General features: G+C 41.7%; 1 protein-coding gene across 1 annotated transcript in view; it reads right to left on the minus strand.

Annotated features, from left to right (window-relative positions):
- Positions 1–12,534: 12,534 nt before the first annotated feature.
- Positions 12,535–16,794, minus strand: part of RMDN2 (regulator of microtubule dynamics 2) — a 96,796-nt gene continuing 92,536 nt past the window's right edge. Inside the window, exon 11 of the mRNA XM_070379720.1 lies at positions 12,535–13,146. Coding sequence (XP_070235821.1) covers positions 13,135–13,146 — 12 coding nt within the window. The 3' untranslated portion in view covers positions 12,535–13,134. The remainder of the gene's footprint in view (positions 13,147–16,794) is intronic.

Consider the following 16,794-nt stretch of genomic DNA (forward strand, 5'->3'; position numbering starts at 1 on the left):
CAAATACAATCTAATGTGTTTATTCATTTTAACTACTATTTATAAGTGCTTGACTTAAAATATTGCATTGTGAATATTTTCTTTGGCCTTTTTACATTTTAGGCAGCTTGCCTTTTTCTTTTTAATAGGTTTTCAACATCCAGTTCTCTACCAAATTCTTGTTCTGTCTCTATTTTTTAGTTGAAATACAGTCGATTTACAATATTATATAAGTTTCAGGAATATAGCATAGTTCATAGATTCAATGTTTTTATAGATTCTGCTCCATTTTAAGTTATTACAAAATAATAGCTATATTCCCTGTGTTGTACAATATATCCTTGTAGCTTATTTATTTTATACACAGTAATTTGCACCTCAATCCCCAACCCCTATTTTGGACCCCGTTCCCACTTCCCACTGGTAACCACTAGTTTGTTCTCTGTATCTATCAGTCTGTTTCTATTTTGTTACAATATTCACTTGTTTTATTTTTTCAAATCCTACATAGATGATAAAAATTTTGAATTTATAAGAACCAACTCGGCAATTAAATTTTAATGGCAAACACCTGGTAAAGTAGGAATTAGTTTCTGATTTTGAGAGGTTGAATAGATTGAGATTTTAAGACTCTGACCTTGTAGTTCTGCTTCATCTAAAAAATATAGGATGTTTTTCCCCTTTAACAGCATACCGGTCCTTTTCCTTGAGTATTTCATTCATTCATTTTGTTTTCTTTTGTCATGAAAACTTTTGTTTTTAATTTAGATGATAAACATTCATTCATTCATTTTGTAAGGGACATGTGCCTTATTTAATATGTGCAATTAATGTCCAATAAAATGGAACAGATGAGAGTTTTCTGTAAGATACTATGTGGAAATATTTTTCTGCCGACTCTTTTACCTGGTAAAGATTTGACTTCCCAGGGTCCTGCTGGGGTTCTCCAGGCTTTCCCTACCCCACCCTCACAGATGGCAGGGTCATGCAATGCCAAGGCCCCTTATTTCTTTCAGACTTTAACTCCCATTATTGTGAAATCAGGAAAAGTAATTATGAGGTATAATTGCACACAATGTCATTGAGCCTTTGACTTGAGAACATCACTTTAGCAGCCCAAAGATACGGTTAGAAATTGGTTTAAGAGAATACTTGCTTGTTTTCCAGATGTATTAATCTAGGATCATGAAAATTGTCCTAAAGGTTCAGGACAAGTGAAATAAATATTTTCGTAGGAAAAAAAATGTCTTTAACGAAGTTGTAATTGGGGTCAGGTGTTTGCAGCAATGTCGAGCAGAGTTGTATTCCACCTAATCAACCTGGTAGCATATACGACTGGAAGGCAGGGTGGGAAATGAATACAGTTTTGGACATAAAGCAGGCATGGTTCTTGCAAACTCATAGAGATTGTTTCTATGACTTCAAAGTCAGTTTTTCTGCACAAGTGCTACAGCAGTTCTGGCTGTTACCTCACCCTTATTTTGGTTTAGTGACTCACATACTCTCTGCTCTCAAGTTTTGATCTATTATAATTCTCAGAGAAGGAAAGAGAAAGAAAAGAAATTAATATATTCAAAAATATTTGGAAGCAATTCTTTTTAACGGGTTTTTGTCTTTGGCTGCACTGGGTCTCCATAGTGGTCCACGGGCTCTCTCTAGTTGAGGTGCGCTGGCTTCTCTTGTCATGGTACACCGGCTTAGTTGCCCTGCAGCATATAGAGTCTGAGTTCCCCAACCAGGGATCGAACCAGCGTCCCTTGCATTGGAAGGTGGGTTCGTAACCACTGGTCCACTACGGAAGCCCCTGGAAGCAGTTATTTTTAATGGGAATGATCAGAGGAAAATAATCTAGCTTAAACAGGTAGACACAAGCTGTAGGTAAATAGCAGCTTTGTTTGTTGAGCCTTGATTCACTCACACACAGGCTATGTGGTCTTCAGTAACACTTTTCAACCAGAGCCAAGAATAAGGAGAAAAAATGAAGCTAAAATATGGTGTGAGGGAGACAGTAATATCATGGGCCAAAATTCTATGTTGAAAAGTGTCAGATTGCAGATGTTCCCTGGAGATGAACTGACCCAAGAGCTCACTGTCTCAACAGGCGGGCTTGTCACTTTCCAGCGCCCCCGTGTTTGGGCACACAAGCCAGTCTGTTCATTTTTCTGTCCCTGTGATCCTGGGTTTTCACCAGCCCTGCTCCTCCTTTGTCTCAGCCACATGCCACACTGACAGTATCCTGTGCCAAGAAGACTCACAACAATCCTCCTTTCGAAGAGAAGCTTCCGCAAGCAAGAAAACTTTAAAAAGGGAAAGGGGGAGGTCATATTTTGTTTTGTAATATTAAAACTTCTTTCCCATAATCTGTGGTCAGGAATTTTTGCCTGAAGTTCATCCATAGGTTGGACTGTGAAGTGGCCTGATTTGAGAACTCTCCCTGATAGGAGCGGAAGAGTGCAGCACACTCCACATTGGCTCTTACGACCAATCAGAACCTTTCCTGCTCTCAGAGACATCGAATAGGATTCAATAGGATAGCGAGACTCTCCAGCCAGAGAAAGTGTGCAAAACTGAGGCATGAATGAGACAGGCATGGTAACAGGAAGCCTGCTTTTGAAGAGTGTGGCTGGAGTGAATGGAATTGGTTTTGGACTGCTTGAGATCCCTTTAAGTGATAAAAAGGCTAGATAAACTAAATATATTATGCTAAATAAACAACACGATATTATACAAATTATGCAATATTCCCCCACACACCTAACAGCCCCTGAGAGGCGGGCTGGTCAGGGCTCAGAGTCTCTACACCAGACTGAAAAATCTTCCAGCCTCTTTAAAAAATGTTTAATTCTGCTTTTATTCCTAGGTGCCTACTTTTGTTTCTTTCTCTTTCCATCTCAGTACTGTTTAATATGCATTTTTTTTGTTTGTATGTGTTCCAACAAAATGTGTATGATTATTTTGTACACGTGTGTGCATGTTAAATCGCTTCAGTAGTGTCCAACTCTGTGCGATCCTATGGACTATAGCCCGCCAGGCTCCTCTGCCCATGGAATTTCCCAGGCAAGAGTACTGGAGTGATTCTCAGGGAATCTTCCTGATCCAGGGATCGAACTTGAGTCTTTTAAGTCTCCTGCATTGGCAGGCAGGTTCTTTACCACCAATGCCATCTGGGAAGTATACATGTGTTTTAAGGTATACATGTGTTTGTGTGAATGCTGTTCCTATCTTATCCTGTTGCTCAATCTTCTCTTATCACATCGTTTTAAAGACCCATCTCTGTCTGATCTTATGGTTTAACTGCTACCTAAAATTCCGTGGTATTCATCCATCACGTTTTCTCTAGCCACTTTCTTGAGAATGGGCACCTAGATGGCCCCCAAACCCATGCATCCCCAACTAAAGCTTCAAGGAACATCCTTGTATGTGTTCCCTTGCCAACTTATAAAAAATTTGCAGTGCACACCATACCCATGATTAGAGGTGCTGGACAAGCAGATCTATGTCTACATAATGTAAGTGCTGTAAGCATGTTCTGTAGAATGCCAGCCCACACTCCCATTAGCTGCGTACAAGGGTTCCTTATACCTGTATCCACATTGACACATGGCATGATCTCATTATTTCTATTTTCTTTTAATAGAAGAGTATGTTTACTTCTTTAGGTAGGAGAAGATTTCCTAAGTAAGACATGAAAAACATAAACAAATAAAGAATTAATAATTCAACTGGACTAAAAATATCTTTTCATCAAAAAACATTTTAAGGTGAGTTAAAATACAAGCCATTGACATCCCCCCCCGCCCCCGCCCCACCCCTTGCTGACCAGTGATTAAGATTTCATGCTCCCAATGCAGGGGCCCGGGTTCACCATTTGGTCATATGACCAGAAAAAAAGAAGTCTAAGCATCTCATTATTTTTGAATGAAATATATACCTTTTAGGAAGGGGTAATGCAGTAAATAGATTTTTTAAAAAGAAACATCGACAATCATTTTCCCTATGGATATATTTGTGCTCATATCGCATCTCTTCTCGGAGATGCCACATTTGTTGAAGGCAGGACAGGGTCCCCGGTCCTTGTTACTGAAAGATCTTATGCATATGGAAGTAGGCGTGAGCAGAGGGTGAGTTCTGTTACCCCTGTTTCTCTTCGGGAATGAGGTACTCTTTCCCTGACTCAGTTTTCATTTGGTGACCTTGAAGTCCATCTCAGTTTCTTCTCCTTGCTGTAGTGTTGAGCTAATTTAAGGTTTCTAAGTTTCCTATGATTCCTTGGTGGGAAGTTTCCTATAACTTACTGTGAAACAAGTAAAATTGTCATCCCTGGGGTTTCTACCCTTTGGTATGAATAGTGGCTTTCAAACTTTTTTTTTTTTTTTTTACCATAACCCACAGTATAAAATGTGCATTTAGCTCTCAAACATACACGTTTGAGAGCGTGTATATTTACATACATATATACTTATATAGGGGCTTCCCTGGTGGCTCAAATGGTAAAGAATCCACCTGCATTGTGGGAGACCTGAGTTTGATCCCTGTGTTGGGAAGATCCCCTGGAAGAAGGCATGGCAACTCGTTCCAGTATTCTTGCCTGAAGAATCCCCATGGATAGAGGAGCCTGGTGGGCTACAGTCCATGGGATTGCAAAGAGTTGGACACAACTGAGTGACTAAGCACAGCATATAGGGCTTCCCAGGTGGTACTAGTGGTAGAGAACCAACCTGCCAGTGCAGGTAGATGTAAGAGATGCAAGTTCAGGCCCTGGGTTGGGAAGATCTCCTGGAGATCAGGGACGACAACCCATTCCAGCATTCTTGCCTAGAGAATCCCATGGACAGAGGAGCCTGGCAGGCTGTAGTCCATAGGGTTGCACAGAGTCAGACATGACTGAAGCAACTTAGCATGCATACTTATATATAAGATCAGTTTCTAACACTGCTTGCTGTGATGCAGTCTGTTTTCAAATCTATTTTATTATTTTTCCTTAAAAAATTCACCACAATGAGATACCACTATAAACCTTTTAGAATGGCTAAGTTAAATAAGTGCTGGAGAAAATGTGTAGCTACCGGAACTTTCAAACATTGCTGGGGATTGGTAAGGGTGGGGAATACAAAATGGTACAGAATGACCCAACAATACCAGTCTTAGATAGTCATCCCAGGGAAATGAAAACTTGTTCACATAAAAGCTTTACATAAATATTTGTAGCAATTCTATTCATAATTACCGAAAACTGGAAACAACCTAAATGTTCTTCAACAAGTGATTGGCTAAACACATCACAAATATCTCACATGATTGGCTAAAAACATGCATATCCATGCAATGGAATGATACTCAGCAGTAAAAGGAATGACATGTTGATCCATGTAGCAACTGAGATGAATCTCAGGAAAGTAATACTGAGTGGGAAAAAAAAAAAAAAACAACCTTGAACAGTTATATGCTATATGAATTCAGTTATATGACAGTCTCAAAAAGTCAAGATTAAAGCAGTTAGAGCAAAAAGTCAAGATTAAAGGCAGATTACTGGTTGCCAAGGGTTAAGGGTGGGAGGAGGGAAGCATGATGGAATTTTGGGGGGTTTTCTGATTGTGATGGTGGTTAGAGGGATGTATACTGAGTTAATATTTATAAAACTTTTTGTTAAAATAGATTGAAAAAATGCTTTTAAAGGATAGTTGGTGCAAGTGAGCTTAAATGAAGTTGAATTGAGGTTGACAAATAGTACTGAAACTGCTGGCAGACAAAGAAGTACTGAACCAATCAGCTCAAGACCAGATGTGTGAACCAGGATGATGGCTGAGGTTGAGTTCCTGTAGGCTGGGAGAGAAGGATGGTACTAGGTTCTCAGGGCAGGACAGGAAAGTAGAATACCAGCCTGTGGGATAACAACAGCAACAAAAGCCGTGGGCTGAAAGCTGCCCCGCAGGGGAATTTCAATTCAATGCCACAAGTGTTAATTGAGCACCTCCTAGATGGAAGGCACTGTAATTAACACTGGGGATATGACAATAAAGACACCCAGTCCCTGAGCTCTTAAAGCTGATATTCTAGTAAGGTGTTGTTTTATTTTAGTTGCTAAGTCATGTCCTCTTCTGTTCATGGGATTATCGAGGTAAAAATACTGGAGTGGGTTGCCATTTCCTTCTCTGGGGGATCTTCCTGACCCAGGGATGGAAACTGAGCCTTCTGCATTGGCAGGTGGATTCTTTACCACTGAGTCACCAGGGAAGCCCCTAGAAGGGTGAGTAGAAGGGAAATAAAGATATAAGATTGAGTTAATTGTAAGTGCTGTAAACAATAGAAGAGAGAGAGAGAATATGTGTGTGTGTGTTGGGGAAACACTTTAGAATGAGTAGTTAGGGAAGCCTTTTTGAAGGAGGTACCATGTAGGGGTAGGCATTTTGGTCAAGCACCCTATACGCCAATAAAAATTTAAAAAAAAAAGGCCTTAGTGTAGTATAGACTATTTCCTGCCTCAGACTCTCAGGCTCACGCTCAATCATGTTCCCCTGGGAGCACTAAAACAATTCCTGAAGAATTTAGCAGAGAGCAGTCTCTCTGTGTATGTAAGTATGTTGGAACTCACAGAGTTGACAGTGATGCTTTGAACAATACAAGTTATAATGGCCTGCTGATTCTTCAACTTTATGGTCACCAAAGGACTTCCAATTGATTCTTTGGAGCACTTAATGGATCTTCTTCTGAGATACTTCGACCTCTGACCTTTGAGTGAAATTTCTGTTATATCTGATCGAGGAGGATTTCCACCCTAATCTCAGTGGACTTGCTGAGAAAAGTGAGAAGCCTCAGGTTGCGTTTTCCAGAATCTCATAATCTGATGTTGTTCGGCACACCCGGTGGTGCTTTCTCTGCTGTGCCTGGCTTCACTGTTTAACAGCTCTGGCTCATGTCTAAGGCCTAGGAACACCAGGGCTCAGGTCACACCCTGCTTTGAGAGTTCCATGCGGTTCCCTCCCCACACTTGGAGAAAGTGGCCAGTGTTCCTTGGGTCTGGCAAGCTCTGTACTGGCCCTGCTGATGTCTCCACTGGTGCTCACCTCGCTGTTCACATTTCACTGATGTTCCCCTTCTGTAGGTACCTCGGGGCTCCCACTGCCCTTCCCCGCAATCACTACTTCAATCTTAAGCCTCTGCTGTTTCCACAGCCCCCAAGCAGATCCAGCTGGCATTCTGGTTTCCTAGCACTTGACCTTGACATTGAGGGTAAAAGTGGGAAAACACAGGCTGGAAAAAGAGGTGAAAGAACAAGGCTGAATTTTTACTGCTGCGTTTTCCAATATGGTTTCCAGAAACTTGTTGCAATGAAGAGCAGAATGAGCTTGCCTACCACTTAGTTTTAATTCCTTTGGTTCTGGAAACTTCTATGGAGGCTTGGTTAATACAAATCAACAACAAAAAAACCTTGTTTTCCTTCCTCTTTGCCCCACTAGGCTCATTTTCTTTGTGACAACGTGTTCAGTTCATAATATAGATCTGCTGTTTGCTCTGCAGAGTTTAGTACCTTTTTCACTTTTTTTTTTGGCTCGAACCTCCCATCATCTCCCTGTGGTCAGAGCTCAGATTTCATCTTAATGAAGCCTGTCTGGGCCTCTCTGTTTAATACTCAGTCTGGCCCAGGCACTCAATTCCCTGACTTTGCTCTGCCTTTTTCTGCTTTTCTTTTTCATAGGACTTATTTCCTGTTAACAGAACATAAAATTAGTCTTTTAATTTCTTTCCTGGTTCATGTTTTATTGCCTCTCTTCACCAGACCCCACTCTCCAGGATGTAAATGCCACAGAGCTGGGCATCTTTATGTTGCTTGAAAAGTGGAATATTCAATCATTCTGCTGCATTCCTTACACAATATTCCCAACGAATGATTTGCATTATATTTTAAATTCAGATGGTGTGATCACTGCCTAAATAATCCACTCACAAAAAGAAAGTACTTTTTGTTGTGTAGACCTGTGCTACCCAATTAGGTAAACATTAGTCACATCTGGCAATTTAAATTAAGATTAAATAAAATTAAAAGTTCAGTTCCTTGTTTACAGCAGCCGTATTTCTGGAGCTCAGTAGTCACATGTAGTAAGTGGCTAGTTGTGGACAGCACAGATGAAAAACACGCCCATCAGCAGAAAGTTCTGTTGGACTTTCTACTCCTCTATCGCAGTGCTATGGAGGAATCAATTTGCCAACTTATTTGATTTTTACTTTCATGTAGTTTGTAACTATATATTTAATATTTAATACTGACTTGTAGTAAGGCACCATGATAACTGCATAGGAACGATTCAGAGACCTTGCTTCTTTCAGCAAGTGGGTCTGAAGATAAATATAATATGCAGATATGTATCAAGAGCCTTGAGAAGACACAGATGAAGTGCTGCAGAAATTCAAAAGAGGGAGAGATCTGTATTTTCCAGCTGAGGGTAGAAAATCAAGGAAAGCTTCTTGGAGGAAGTGGGTCTAAAACAGAAAAGTGCCTATTACCTCAGTCCTGAAGCACAGCACACTCAACACCTCAAGATAGCTAGAGGATACCAAGTAACATTCTGGTGGGAAAATTAACACCAAAAAGGAGATTTTTTAAAGTTTTATTTATTTTATTTATTGCCTGCACTGGGTTTTCGATGCTGGGCATAGGCTTTCGCTAACACTGGTGTACGGTCTTCTCACTGTGGTGCCTTCTCTTGTGGCGACACAGAGGCTCTGGGCTTCCATAGCTGCAGCACAGGGCTCAGTAGTTGCAGCTCGCAGGCCCTACAGCATGGCTCACAGCTGTGACACATGGACTTAGTTGCCCCAAAGCATGTGGAATCTTCCCAAACCAGGGGTTGAACCCGTGTCCCCTGCAGTTGCAGGCAGATTCTTAACTGCTGGACCATCAGGGAAGTCCCAAACGAGGAGATTAATGACTATGGCTCCAAGACTTTGGAACTCCATTTTTACTTCTCCCTCACCTCCACCTTGGAACAACAAGCCCGCACATTTACAGAAACCTCGACTTCTGGTCCTGATGTCCTCTGCTCGTGCAGGGCTGAGACTAGCTGGTGAGAACTAAACAATTTGGATGGTTGCTTCTCTAATTTTCCCTTCTGTCTGGTCATTGCAATCCAAAGAGAATCTCCTAAAGCTGCTTCTCCTTGTAGGATAAAGTTTGATGTCTTGATCTAAAGAGCTATATTAAGGGGTGATGAATGGTTGATGTGATTTTCACATACCTGAGATTCTCCACTTGGGCTCATGTATCCCTCTCTCTGAACCCATTGGAGCTGACTTGTATTAACCTGACTTTCACCCATAGTTGGAGAACCCAGTACTCCCAGTGGAAAATAAACTCGGATCAAGGAAACAAGGCATGTGAGAAGCACAATTATTTCTGTAGAAAGACACTGCTTTGCTGAGAGCTGTGAGGCTCCCCATTGCCACTAATAAAAGTTCAGTATCTCTTGAGTGTTTGTTCTGACTGCTCAGATAGCCCCAGTAGGCTCCATTGGCCACTGGCCATCTTGGTAATGACTCTTCCACGGTTCACAGCAGAGGCTGCAAACTATGGCTCATAAGCCAAATCTGGCCCCCTGCCTGTTTTTGTGCAGCTATGTGAGCTATGAATGGTTTCTACCTTTTTTAAATTGCTGGCAAAAATCAGAAGATGGATATTTTGTGATACATGAACATTTTATGGTATTCAAAGTTCAGGATCCAGAAATAAAGTTATGTAGGAGCACAACCATGCTTATTTACGGATTGTCTATGGGTGTCCTGCTGCAATGGCAAAGCTGAGCAGTTGTGACAGAGACTACAGGGCTTGCAAAGCGAAAAATATTTACTCTCTGGCCTTTTACAAGAAAAGTTGGCCAACTTTGGTCTATACCCTCAGCTTCTCAAGCACCAACTAATAATGATAATAAACTCCTGGCAGGCTGATCCTGCCTCACAGAGAACTCACAAAACTGAAACCTCAAGTGAAGTCATTAGGGGGTAGAAACAGGTCAGAGGCATCTTTCACGAAGGCAATATTCCAGATTGTTTGGAAATGGAGGCATTTTCTCATAGACTAGAGACACTATAACGAAATCGAAAAACAGATTGTGGCTTCAAGCGTTGAATTCTTGACTCAGTTTTTTTCTTCTTCCTGAACTATTGGGTCTCTGTAACTTTATATTGTTTGAGAGTGTGCCATAGGGTCACAATTCTTCTGCACAGCCTAAGATAATGCAACAATCAAATAAACAAATTCATCCTCTCAGATAGTCACAGGGAACACTCTGAAATGTGTTTTTGAAGAGTTCTTATATGTTGTTAAATGCAGGACACCATAAATCAAGTATAATTTTATATCGTTCAGATCAGCCAGATCATCATTTATTCAGCATCTGATTTATGTTTCTTAAACACCGTTAAGCACTGTTAGGTTGTTATAAAACAAAACTGTTATAAAAACAGACACATTTCCTGATTCAGAGGTGTTCATTTGAGGAAAAACACTGAACTCCCCTGACACAGTGTGACAGACGCTGTAACAGAGATACCCGTCAAGTGCTATGGGAATAAAGATTAGGAAACTCCTGATTCTTCTAGGGAATGTGAGGAGATGAGGATCAGGAAAGGCTCCGCAGAGGAGATGCCATGTGAGCTGGGCCTGGGCAGGTGATTAGGAGTTGACCAGAGAGACACAGACCTGCGAGAGGGGATGAGAGGATCCCAGACAAGGCCCTGAGCTACAGAAAGGTGTGGCCATCTGCTTTGTTCCTGCTGGAAGCCCACGCGTGGCCCAGCGCTGCCATCTTATGCCTGTTCCATAGATTTCAGATGAATGAATGACTGTGATGTGTTTGGTGATGATCGAGGTAGAGTGGGGAGTATGTGTATGTATACTCTGTATACTCACTAACGTGCCGTTGGGGAACCATTTCAGGGACTAGACAAGATTGTCTTTTAATATTTCATGTATCTGTGGGTATATAAACGGCATTTCTTGGAGTCCTTGGAAATAGCTTGTAGTCTTTCTTAGCAGCATTTCTGAAGCTCTCTCCTGCTCTGGTGGACAATGTGCACGTGTTTGACATTCTTGTGAAACCTCTGAAAACTTACCAGGAAATTTCAACTCACACTTGAAGTGCCCAGCTGTTAATGATATGTCGTCGTAGCCATTTGCTGTTGAATGTTTGGTCTTAGGTAAGACAGGCTATGGGCCTTTGGCAATTGGAAGGCATGACTTTTTCTCACACTCAAAAAAAGTATATATCAATTCATGCTGCTGCTGCTACTGCTGCTAAGTCGCTTCAGTCGTGTCCGACTCTGTGTGACCCCCATAGACGGCAGCCCACCAGGCTCCCGTCCCTAGGAGTCTCCAGGCAAGAACACTGGAGTGGGTTGCCATTTCCTTCTCCAATGTATGAAAGTGAAAAGTGAAAGTGAAGTCGCTCAGTCTTGTCCGACTCTTAGCGACCCCAGGGACTTCGGCCCACCAGGCTCCTCCGTCCACGGGATTTTCCAGGCAAGAGTGCTGGAGTGGGGTGCCATTGCCTTCTCCATCAATTCATGGGATTACCTTATATCAGTCACTCTCGTTTATTTTTAAGGTACATTATTTGCACTTGTTGGCTCTTTATTTTTGGTAGCAAATGACTTTCAGTCTCACAATGAATTAAAAGATAAGAACTGGGGTTTAAAAGCACTGCTTTGATTCTGTTTTATAAATAAGTTCATCTGTATCATTTTTTTTAAAGATTCCACATAAAAGTGATATCATACAATACTTCCCTTTCTCTGTCAGATTGACCTTACTCAGATGGCAATTTCTAGGTCCATTCATGTTGCTGCAAGTGGCATTATTTAATTCATTTTAATGGCTGAGTAGTATTCCATATACATATGTACTGCATCTTCTTTATCCATTCCTGTCGACGGATGGATAACTAACAAGCACCTGTTGTATAGCACAGGGAAGTCTGCTCAGTATTATGTAACAACCTAAAAGGGAAAAGAATTTGAAAAAGAACTGATACACGTATGTGTATAACGGAATTACTGTGCTGTATACTTGAAACTAATATAATACTGTTAATCAACTATATTCCAACATAAAATAAAAAGTTCAAAAAAAGAAGCACCGCTTTGAACTAAAACACCTTGACATTTGCAGATTTGGCAACCAAGGGGTTAGTGACTTGGGATCCACCCACACAGTAAATCACTGAGGCACAAATTCGAATCCTGTGGATAATAAAGCCAGAACATGGGAAGGCATCCAAAGTAGAGTTAAAGTTTTCTACTTGACTTCGGAGACCCGGTAATTCTTAAGCACTGGTTTTTAAGTTTGTAGAAAATGGTCACAGGGGAAAAAAAGCAACTGCTGGCCATGACAGTAAAAAGAAAGGAGTCTTTTCAGAAAGAAGGATTCTTAGGCAGGTTTGGAAATGCCTATGGAGGATCGTTAGGAATATGAAGATCACTGAAGTCTTTCATTTCCACTTGACCGCCTTGAAAAGGGGGAATTCAAAGTCTCCTCAGCATTCACAAGCCCCCGCGGACATATCCCTGTTGTCTATGAACGGTTGACTCTATCTTGAGCACTCTCCTACGATTTGAATTTCTTCTGTGAATTTGCATGACCCAGAAAAAAGGACTGGCAAATCCAAGATAAACATCAAACCAGACTCAGTCTCATGGCATAAATTCCAGGTTAATGAAGCCTGAGCTAACGAGGTTTCATGCCCTCAAGTAAGTCTTAATCCTTGTCACCGATGTTGGTGATGTCTTCCCTGAAGAGACTTGTTCCTGGGGCCAAGCCAGCCGCACGAGGCCACGTTATAATAGCTTCTCCCCTCTCCACAACTCTGATTCTGGCACTTAGAGATCATGTGCCCTTCGTGATACTTTCCAGGTAATTTTTTTCAGGTGGAAGGTTCTTGAAAGCAAAGGATTACTCATGAGCCTTCTCTGTATGCTGCTTCCCTTTCTCATTTCCTTCTGGTTCTCAGGCATCAACCACATGGGGGGAGGAGATGGAGGGGGAGCCCAACTTGAGTTTCCAAATTCAGTGAATCTCTCTCATAGCCAGGAAACTACATGCATATTAAGAATTACTAATCAACTTCATTGAGTCCGTTGTAGTGAGGTGGATGAACCTAGAGTCTGTCACCACACAGACTGAAGTAAGTCAGAAAGAGAAAAACAAATACCAGACATTAACATATATATGGAATCTGGAAAAATAGTACTGATGAAGCTATTTGCAGGAAAGGACTCTCTATTCCCGCAGATGCAGAGAATGGACTTGCGGACACAACGGGGGAAGGAGAGGGTGGGACAAATTGAGAGAATATTATTGACGTATATACACTACCATGTGTAAAAGAGACAGTTAGTGGGAAGCTGCTGTTTAACACAAGAATCTCAGCTCAGTGCTCTGTGATAGCCTAGAGGGGTAGGATGGGTGGGCTCTATCTTGAGCACTTGGATTTCTCCAAACTGGGGTGGGGGTGTGGGAGACTCAAGATGGAGGGGATATATGTAGACACATGGCTAATTCATGTTGTTGTACAGCAGAAGCCAATATATCATTGTAAAGCAGTTATCCTCCAATTTTAAAAAATGGGAAAAAAAGAATTGCTAATGAATTTCAAATTGTGATGCTTCTCTTAAAGCACATGAGGAGCAACTCATAAATAAAAATCATAGGAATAATCATCCCACATGAAGTAAGAACTTATTTCAGTTTCTTAAGCTCATGTCTTTTAAGTAGTATCTTGCCTTCATAGAGTGCTTCAAGCTTTTTAAGGTCTTTTTACTTTTATTGCCTGGTTTTCTATTTATGTTGATCCTACAGATAATAACATGTATGCATGCATGCTAAGTTGCTTCAGTCGTGTCCAACTCTTTGCGACCCTATGGATTGTAGCCCACCATGCTCCTCTGTCCATTGGAGTCCCCAGGCATACTCTTGGGGTGGATTGCCATGAATACTGCCAAGAATACTGGAGTGGAGCCATGCCTTCCTCCAGACAGATAATAACATTAATCATCATAATCCAACAAAATAACACGTTATTACACCAATTCAATAGATGTGGAGGTTGAAGCAATCATTCAGAGCTGTACAGTGAAATGATTCTTTGTTCTAACATTAAGAAATAAATGTGGATTTCATACAGAATCATGTTTTCTTTTGATCCCAAGTTCTTAATGAGATGATCAGGAGGTCTGTTAGAAATTGATCCATGGTAGGATATCCTGGCCAGCTTTTTGCCCAACTAAAAACTAGCTTGCATTCCAGGCAGGCAGGGCATAAACACTATGGACTTTTTAAGGTTCCACAAAAACATCTGAGATCTGAAAATAACATGCTGGGTGGGTTACATTGCTGGTTTTTTCAGGAACATTCGAGGGGAATCACAGAGATTTGGGCTATGTGAGCGGATACATTTTAGGAGGTGTACAGTCGAGGGAGACATTTTTTCAAAGCAGGTGATGTGTGTTTGCAGGACAGAGGGGTCCAACAGAGAGTGAGGAGAGCATGAAGCAGGACAGAAAGGAGCTGGTTGAAGGAGTTACTCCCTGAGCAGGCACTGGGGGTTAGGGTGCACGGGACCTGGGATGCTGTGCTAAGTACACAAAGTGCACGTAATGTGAGGTGAAGAGGTTTCTTCAAATCTTTTCTCTACCAGTTTGTAGAAATGTGTGGAATCAATGCAAGTTAACATTGGTCAGTGGCTGTTCCCACATGTGTAAGACGGAAGGAATAAGCTTTCACATTCAATGATTGTGAATATTCAAGTAAATAATGCAGGCAACCAGTTTAGCACAGTCTTTGGAATAAAGTACCATGTGTAGATGTTAGCTCCAATCGGAAGAGTAGCTATTATTATTGCTAATATGAGGCTGGGGAAGCAAGACGACAAGATGTCTAAATCATGGTGTCTGCCCACAAGGAGTTAAAACGTTGTGAGAGTTGTGAGAAAAATAAACAAACCACGGTAATACAGAGCAGAATTAAGTCATTGTCGCCACAGCCTTCACATTCTGCTCTCATCAGGGATGTAGAGGCCAGTAAGGACTGGGCGGGGCGGGGTTCATTCCTGAGGACCCAGGACTGAGTCCTTAGGTGCCCACTTGTTATTCCTCTTTTCTCCTTTGCAGCGGGAGGGGTTGGTCCACTGTTAGGGTTTCTTGGCTCTCGCCAGCCTCTAGCCTATGACCCTACCTCGCCCTCTCCCAATCCTTCTTTCCACTACTCTCTGCTTCCTTCCCCACAGAGGGAGAAGGAGCTGCTCCTAAGAGGCTGACTTTCCAGGTCTGATTTGCTCAAGCCCAGGGCACCAAGTCATAAGCAACAACCCTTCCTGCTGTGAAGGAACTGGCTCCGTTTGATAAGCAGGTTTCTGGGTAAGAAGATGAGTCTGTGTTCTCTATATTCCACAGTCTAGGGGAAAAAAACAAAACACCTGCAAGGTACTTCATGTCAACGAGCAAGCTACTCAAGATCATCAGGTAAATTTTATTTATTTTCTATCCTCCTCACCTAACATCAGACTTCCCTGATAGCTCAGTTGGTAAAGAATCCGCCTGCAGTGCAGGAGACCCCAGTTCGATTCCTGGGTCGGGAAGATCTGCTGGAGAAGGGAATGGCTACCCACTCCAGTATTCTGGCCTGAAGAATTCCATGGACTGCACAGTCCATGGGGTTGCATAGAGTTGGACACAACTGAGCGACTTTCACTTTCTTCTAACATCATGCCTGAGAGGAAGCAGGTCTTCACTACCTGTTTAATCAGAATGAGTTAATTTCTTTGTGTTCAGTCACTCAGTTATGTCCAACTCTGTGACTCCACAGACTGCAGCACGCCAGATTTCCCTGTCCTTCACTATCTCACGGAGCTTGCTCAAACTCATGTCCATGATCATGTGGTGATCAAGTCAGTGATGCCATTCAGCCATCTCATCCTCTGTCATCCCCTTCTCCTCCTGCCCTCAATCTTTCCCATCACCAGGGCCTTTTCTAATGATCCGGCTCTTTGCATCAGGTGGCCAAAGTATTGGAGCTTCAGCTTCAGCATCAGTCCTTCCAATGAATATTCAGGACTGATTTCCTTTAGGATTGACTGGTTGGATCTCCTTGCAGTCCAAGGGACTCTCAAGAGTCTTCTCCACAGTTCAAAAGCATCAATTCTTTGGCATTCAGCCTTCTTTATGGTCCAACTCTCACATCCATACATGACTACTGGAAAAACTATAGCTTGGACTAGATGGACCTTTGTTGGCAAAGTAATGTCTCTGCTTTTTAATACAGTGTCCGGGTTTAAGGCCATATATTAAAATCTACCATTGCACTGCAAATTGATCTCAGGCTCCCAACTCATAGCTTTGTACTTGCACTTGAATTTTAAGTTGCAATGGATTTGGTGCTAACAAGTTAATATATAACATTTTCTTACATTTTTGTGAAAATTAAGTAGTGCAGTACATAAAATATGCTCATTATGAAGCTTTTGACATAGTATGCAATCATAATGGTTACACTAGCTGTGTGACTTCAGCCAATCTGCTCGTTAACAAAATGAGAATAATAATACCTCTCTCACAACTGTAAAGCATAAGATCATACAGACCTAGTGAATTTAAATGAATGGTTCAAGGTCACACAGATGGTTATTAACGGGCCAGAGCTCAAGCCCAGACTTAGATTATAAATGTTTAAAACATGATGACTGTTAATTATAGCTATTATTTCTCTCTCTGTCTCTTCCCACTCACCCACCTGAATCATACACACACACACACACACACACGAATTATTCA

The sequence above is a fragment of the Bos mutus genome, chromosome 11 (assembly GCF_027580195.1).
Source record: "Bos mutus isolate GX-2022 chromosome 11, NWIPB_WYAK_1.1, whole genome shotgun sequence".
Classification (NCBI taxonomy): domain Eukaryota; kingdom Metazoa; phylum Chordata; class Mammalia; order Artiodactyla; family Bovidae; genus Bos; species Bos mutus.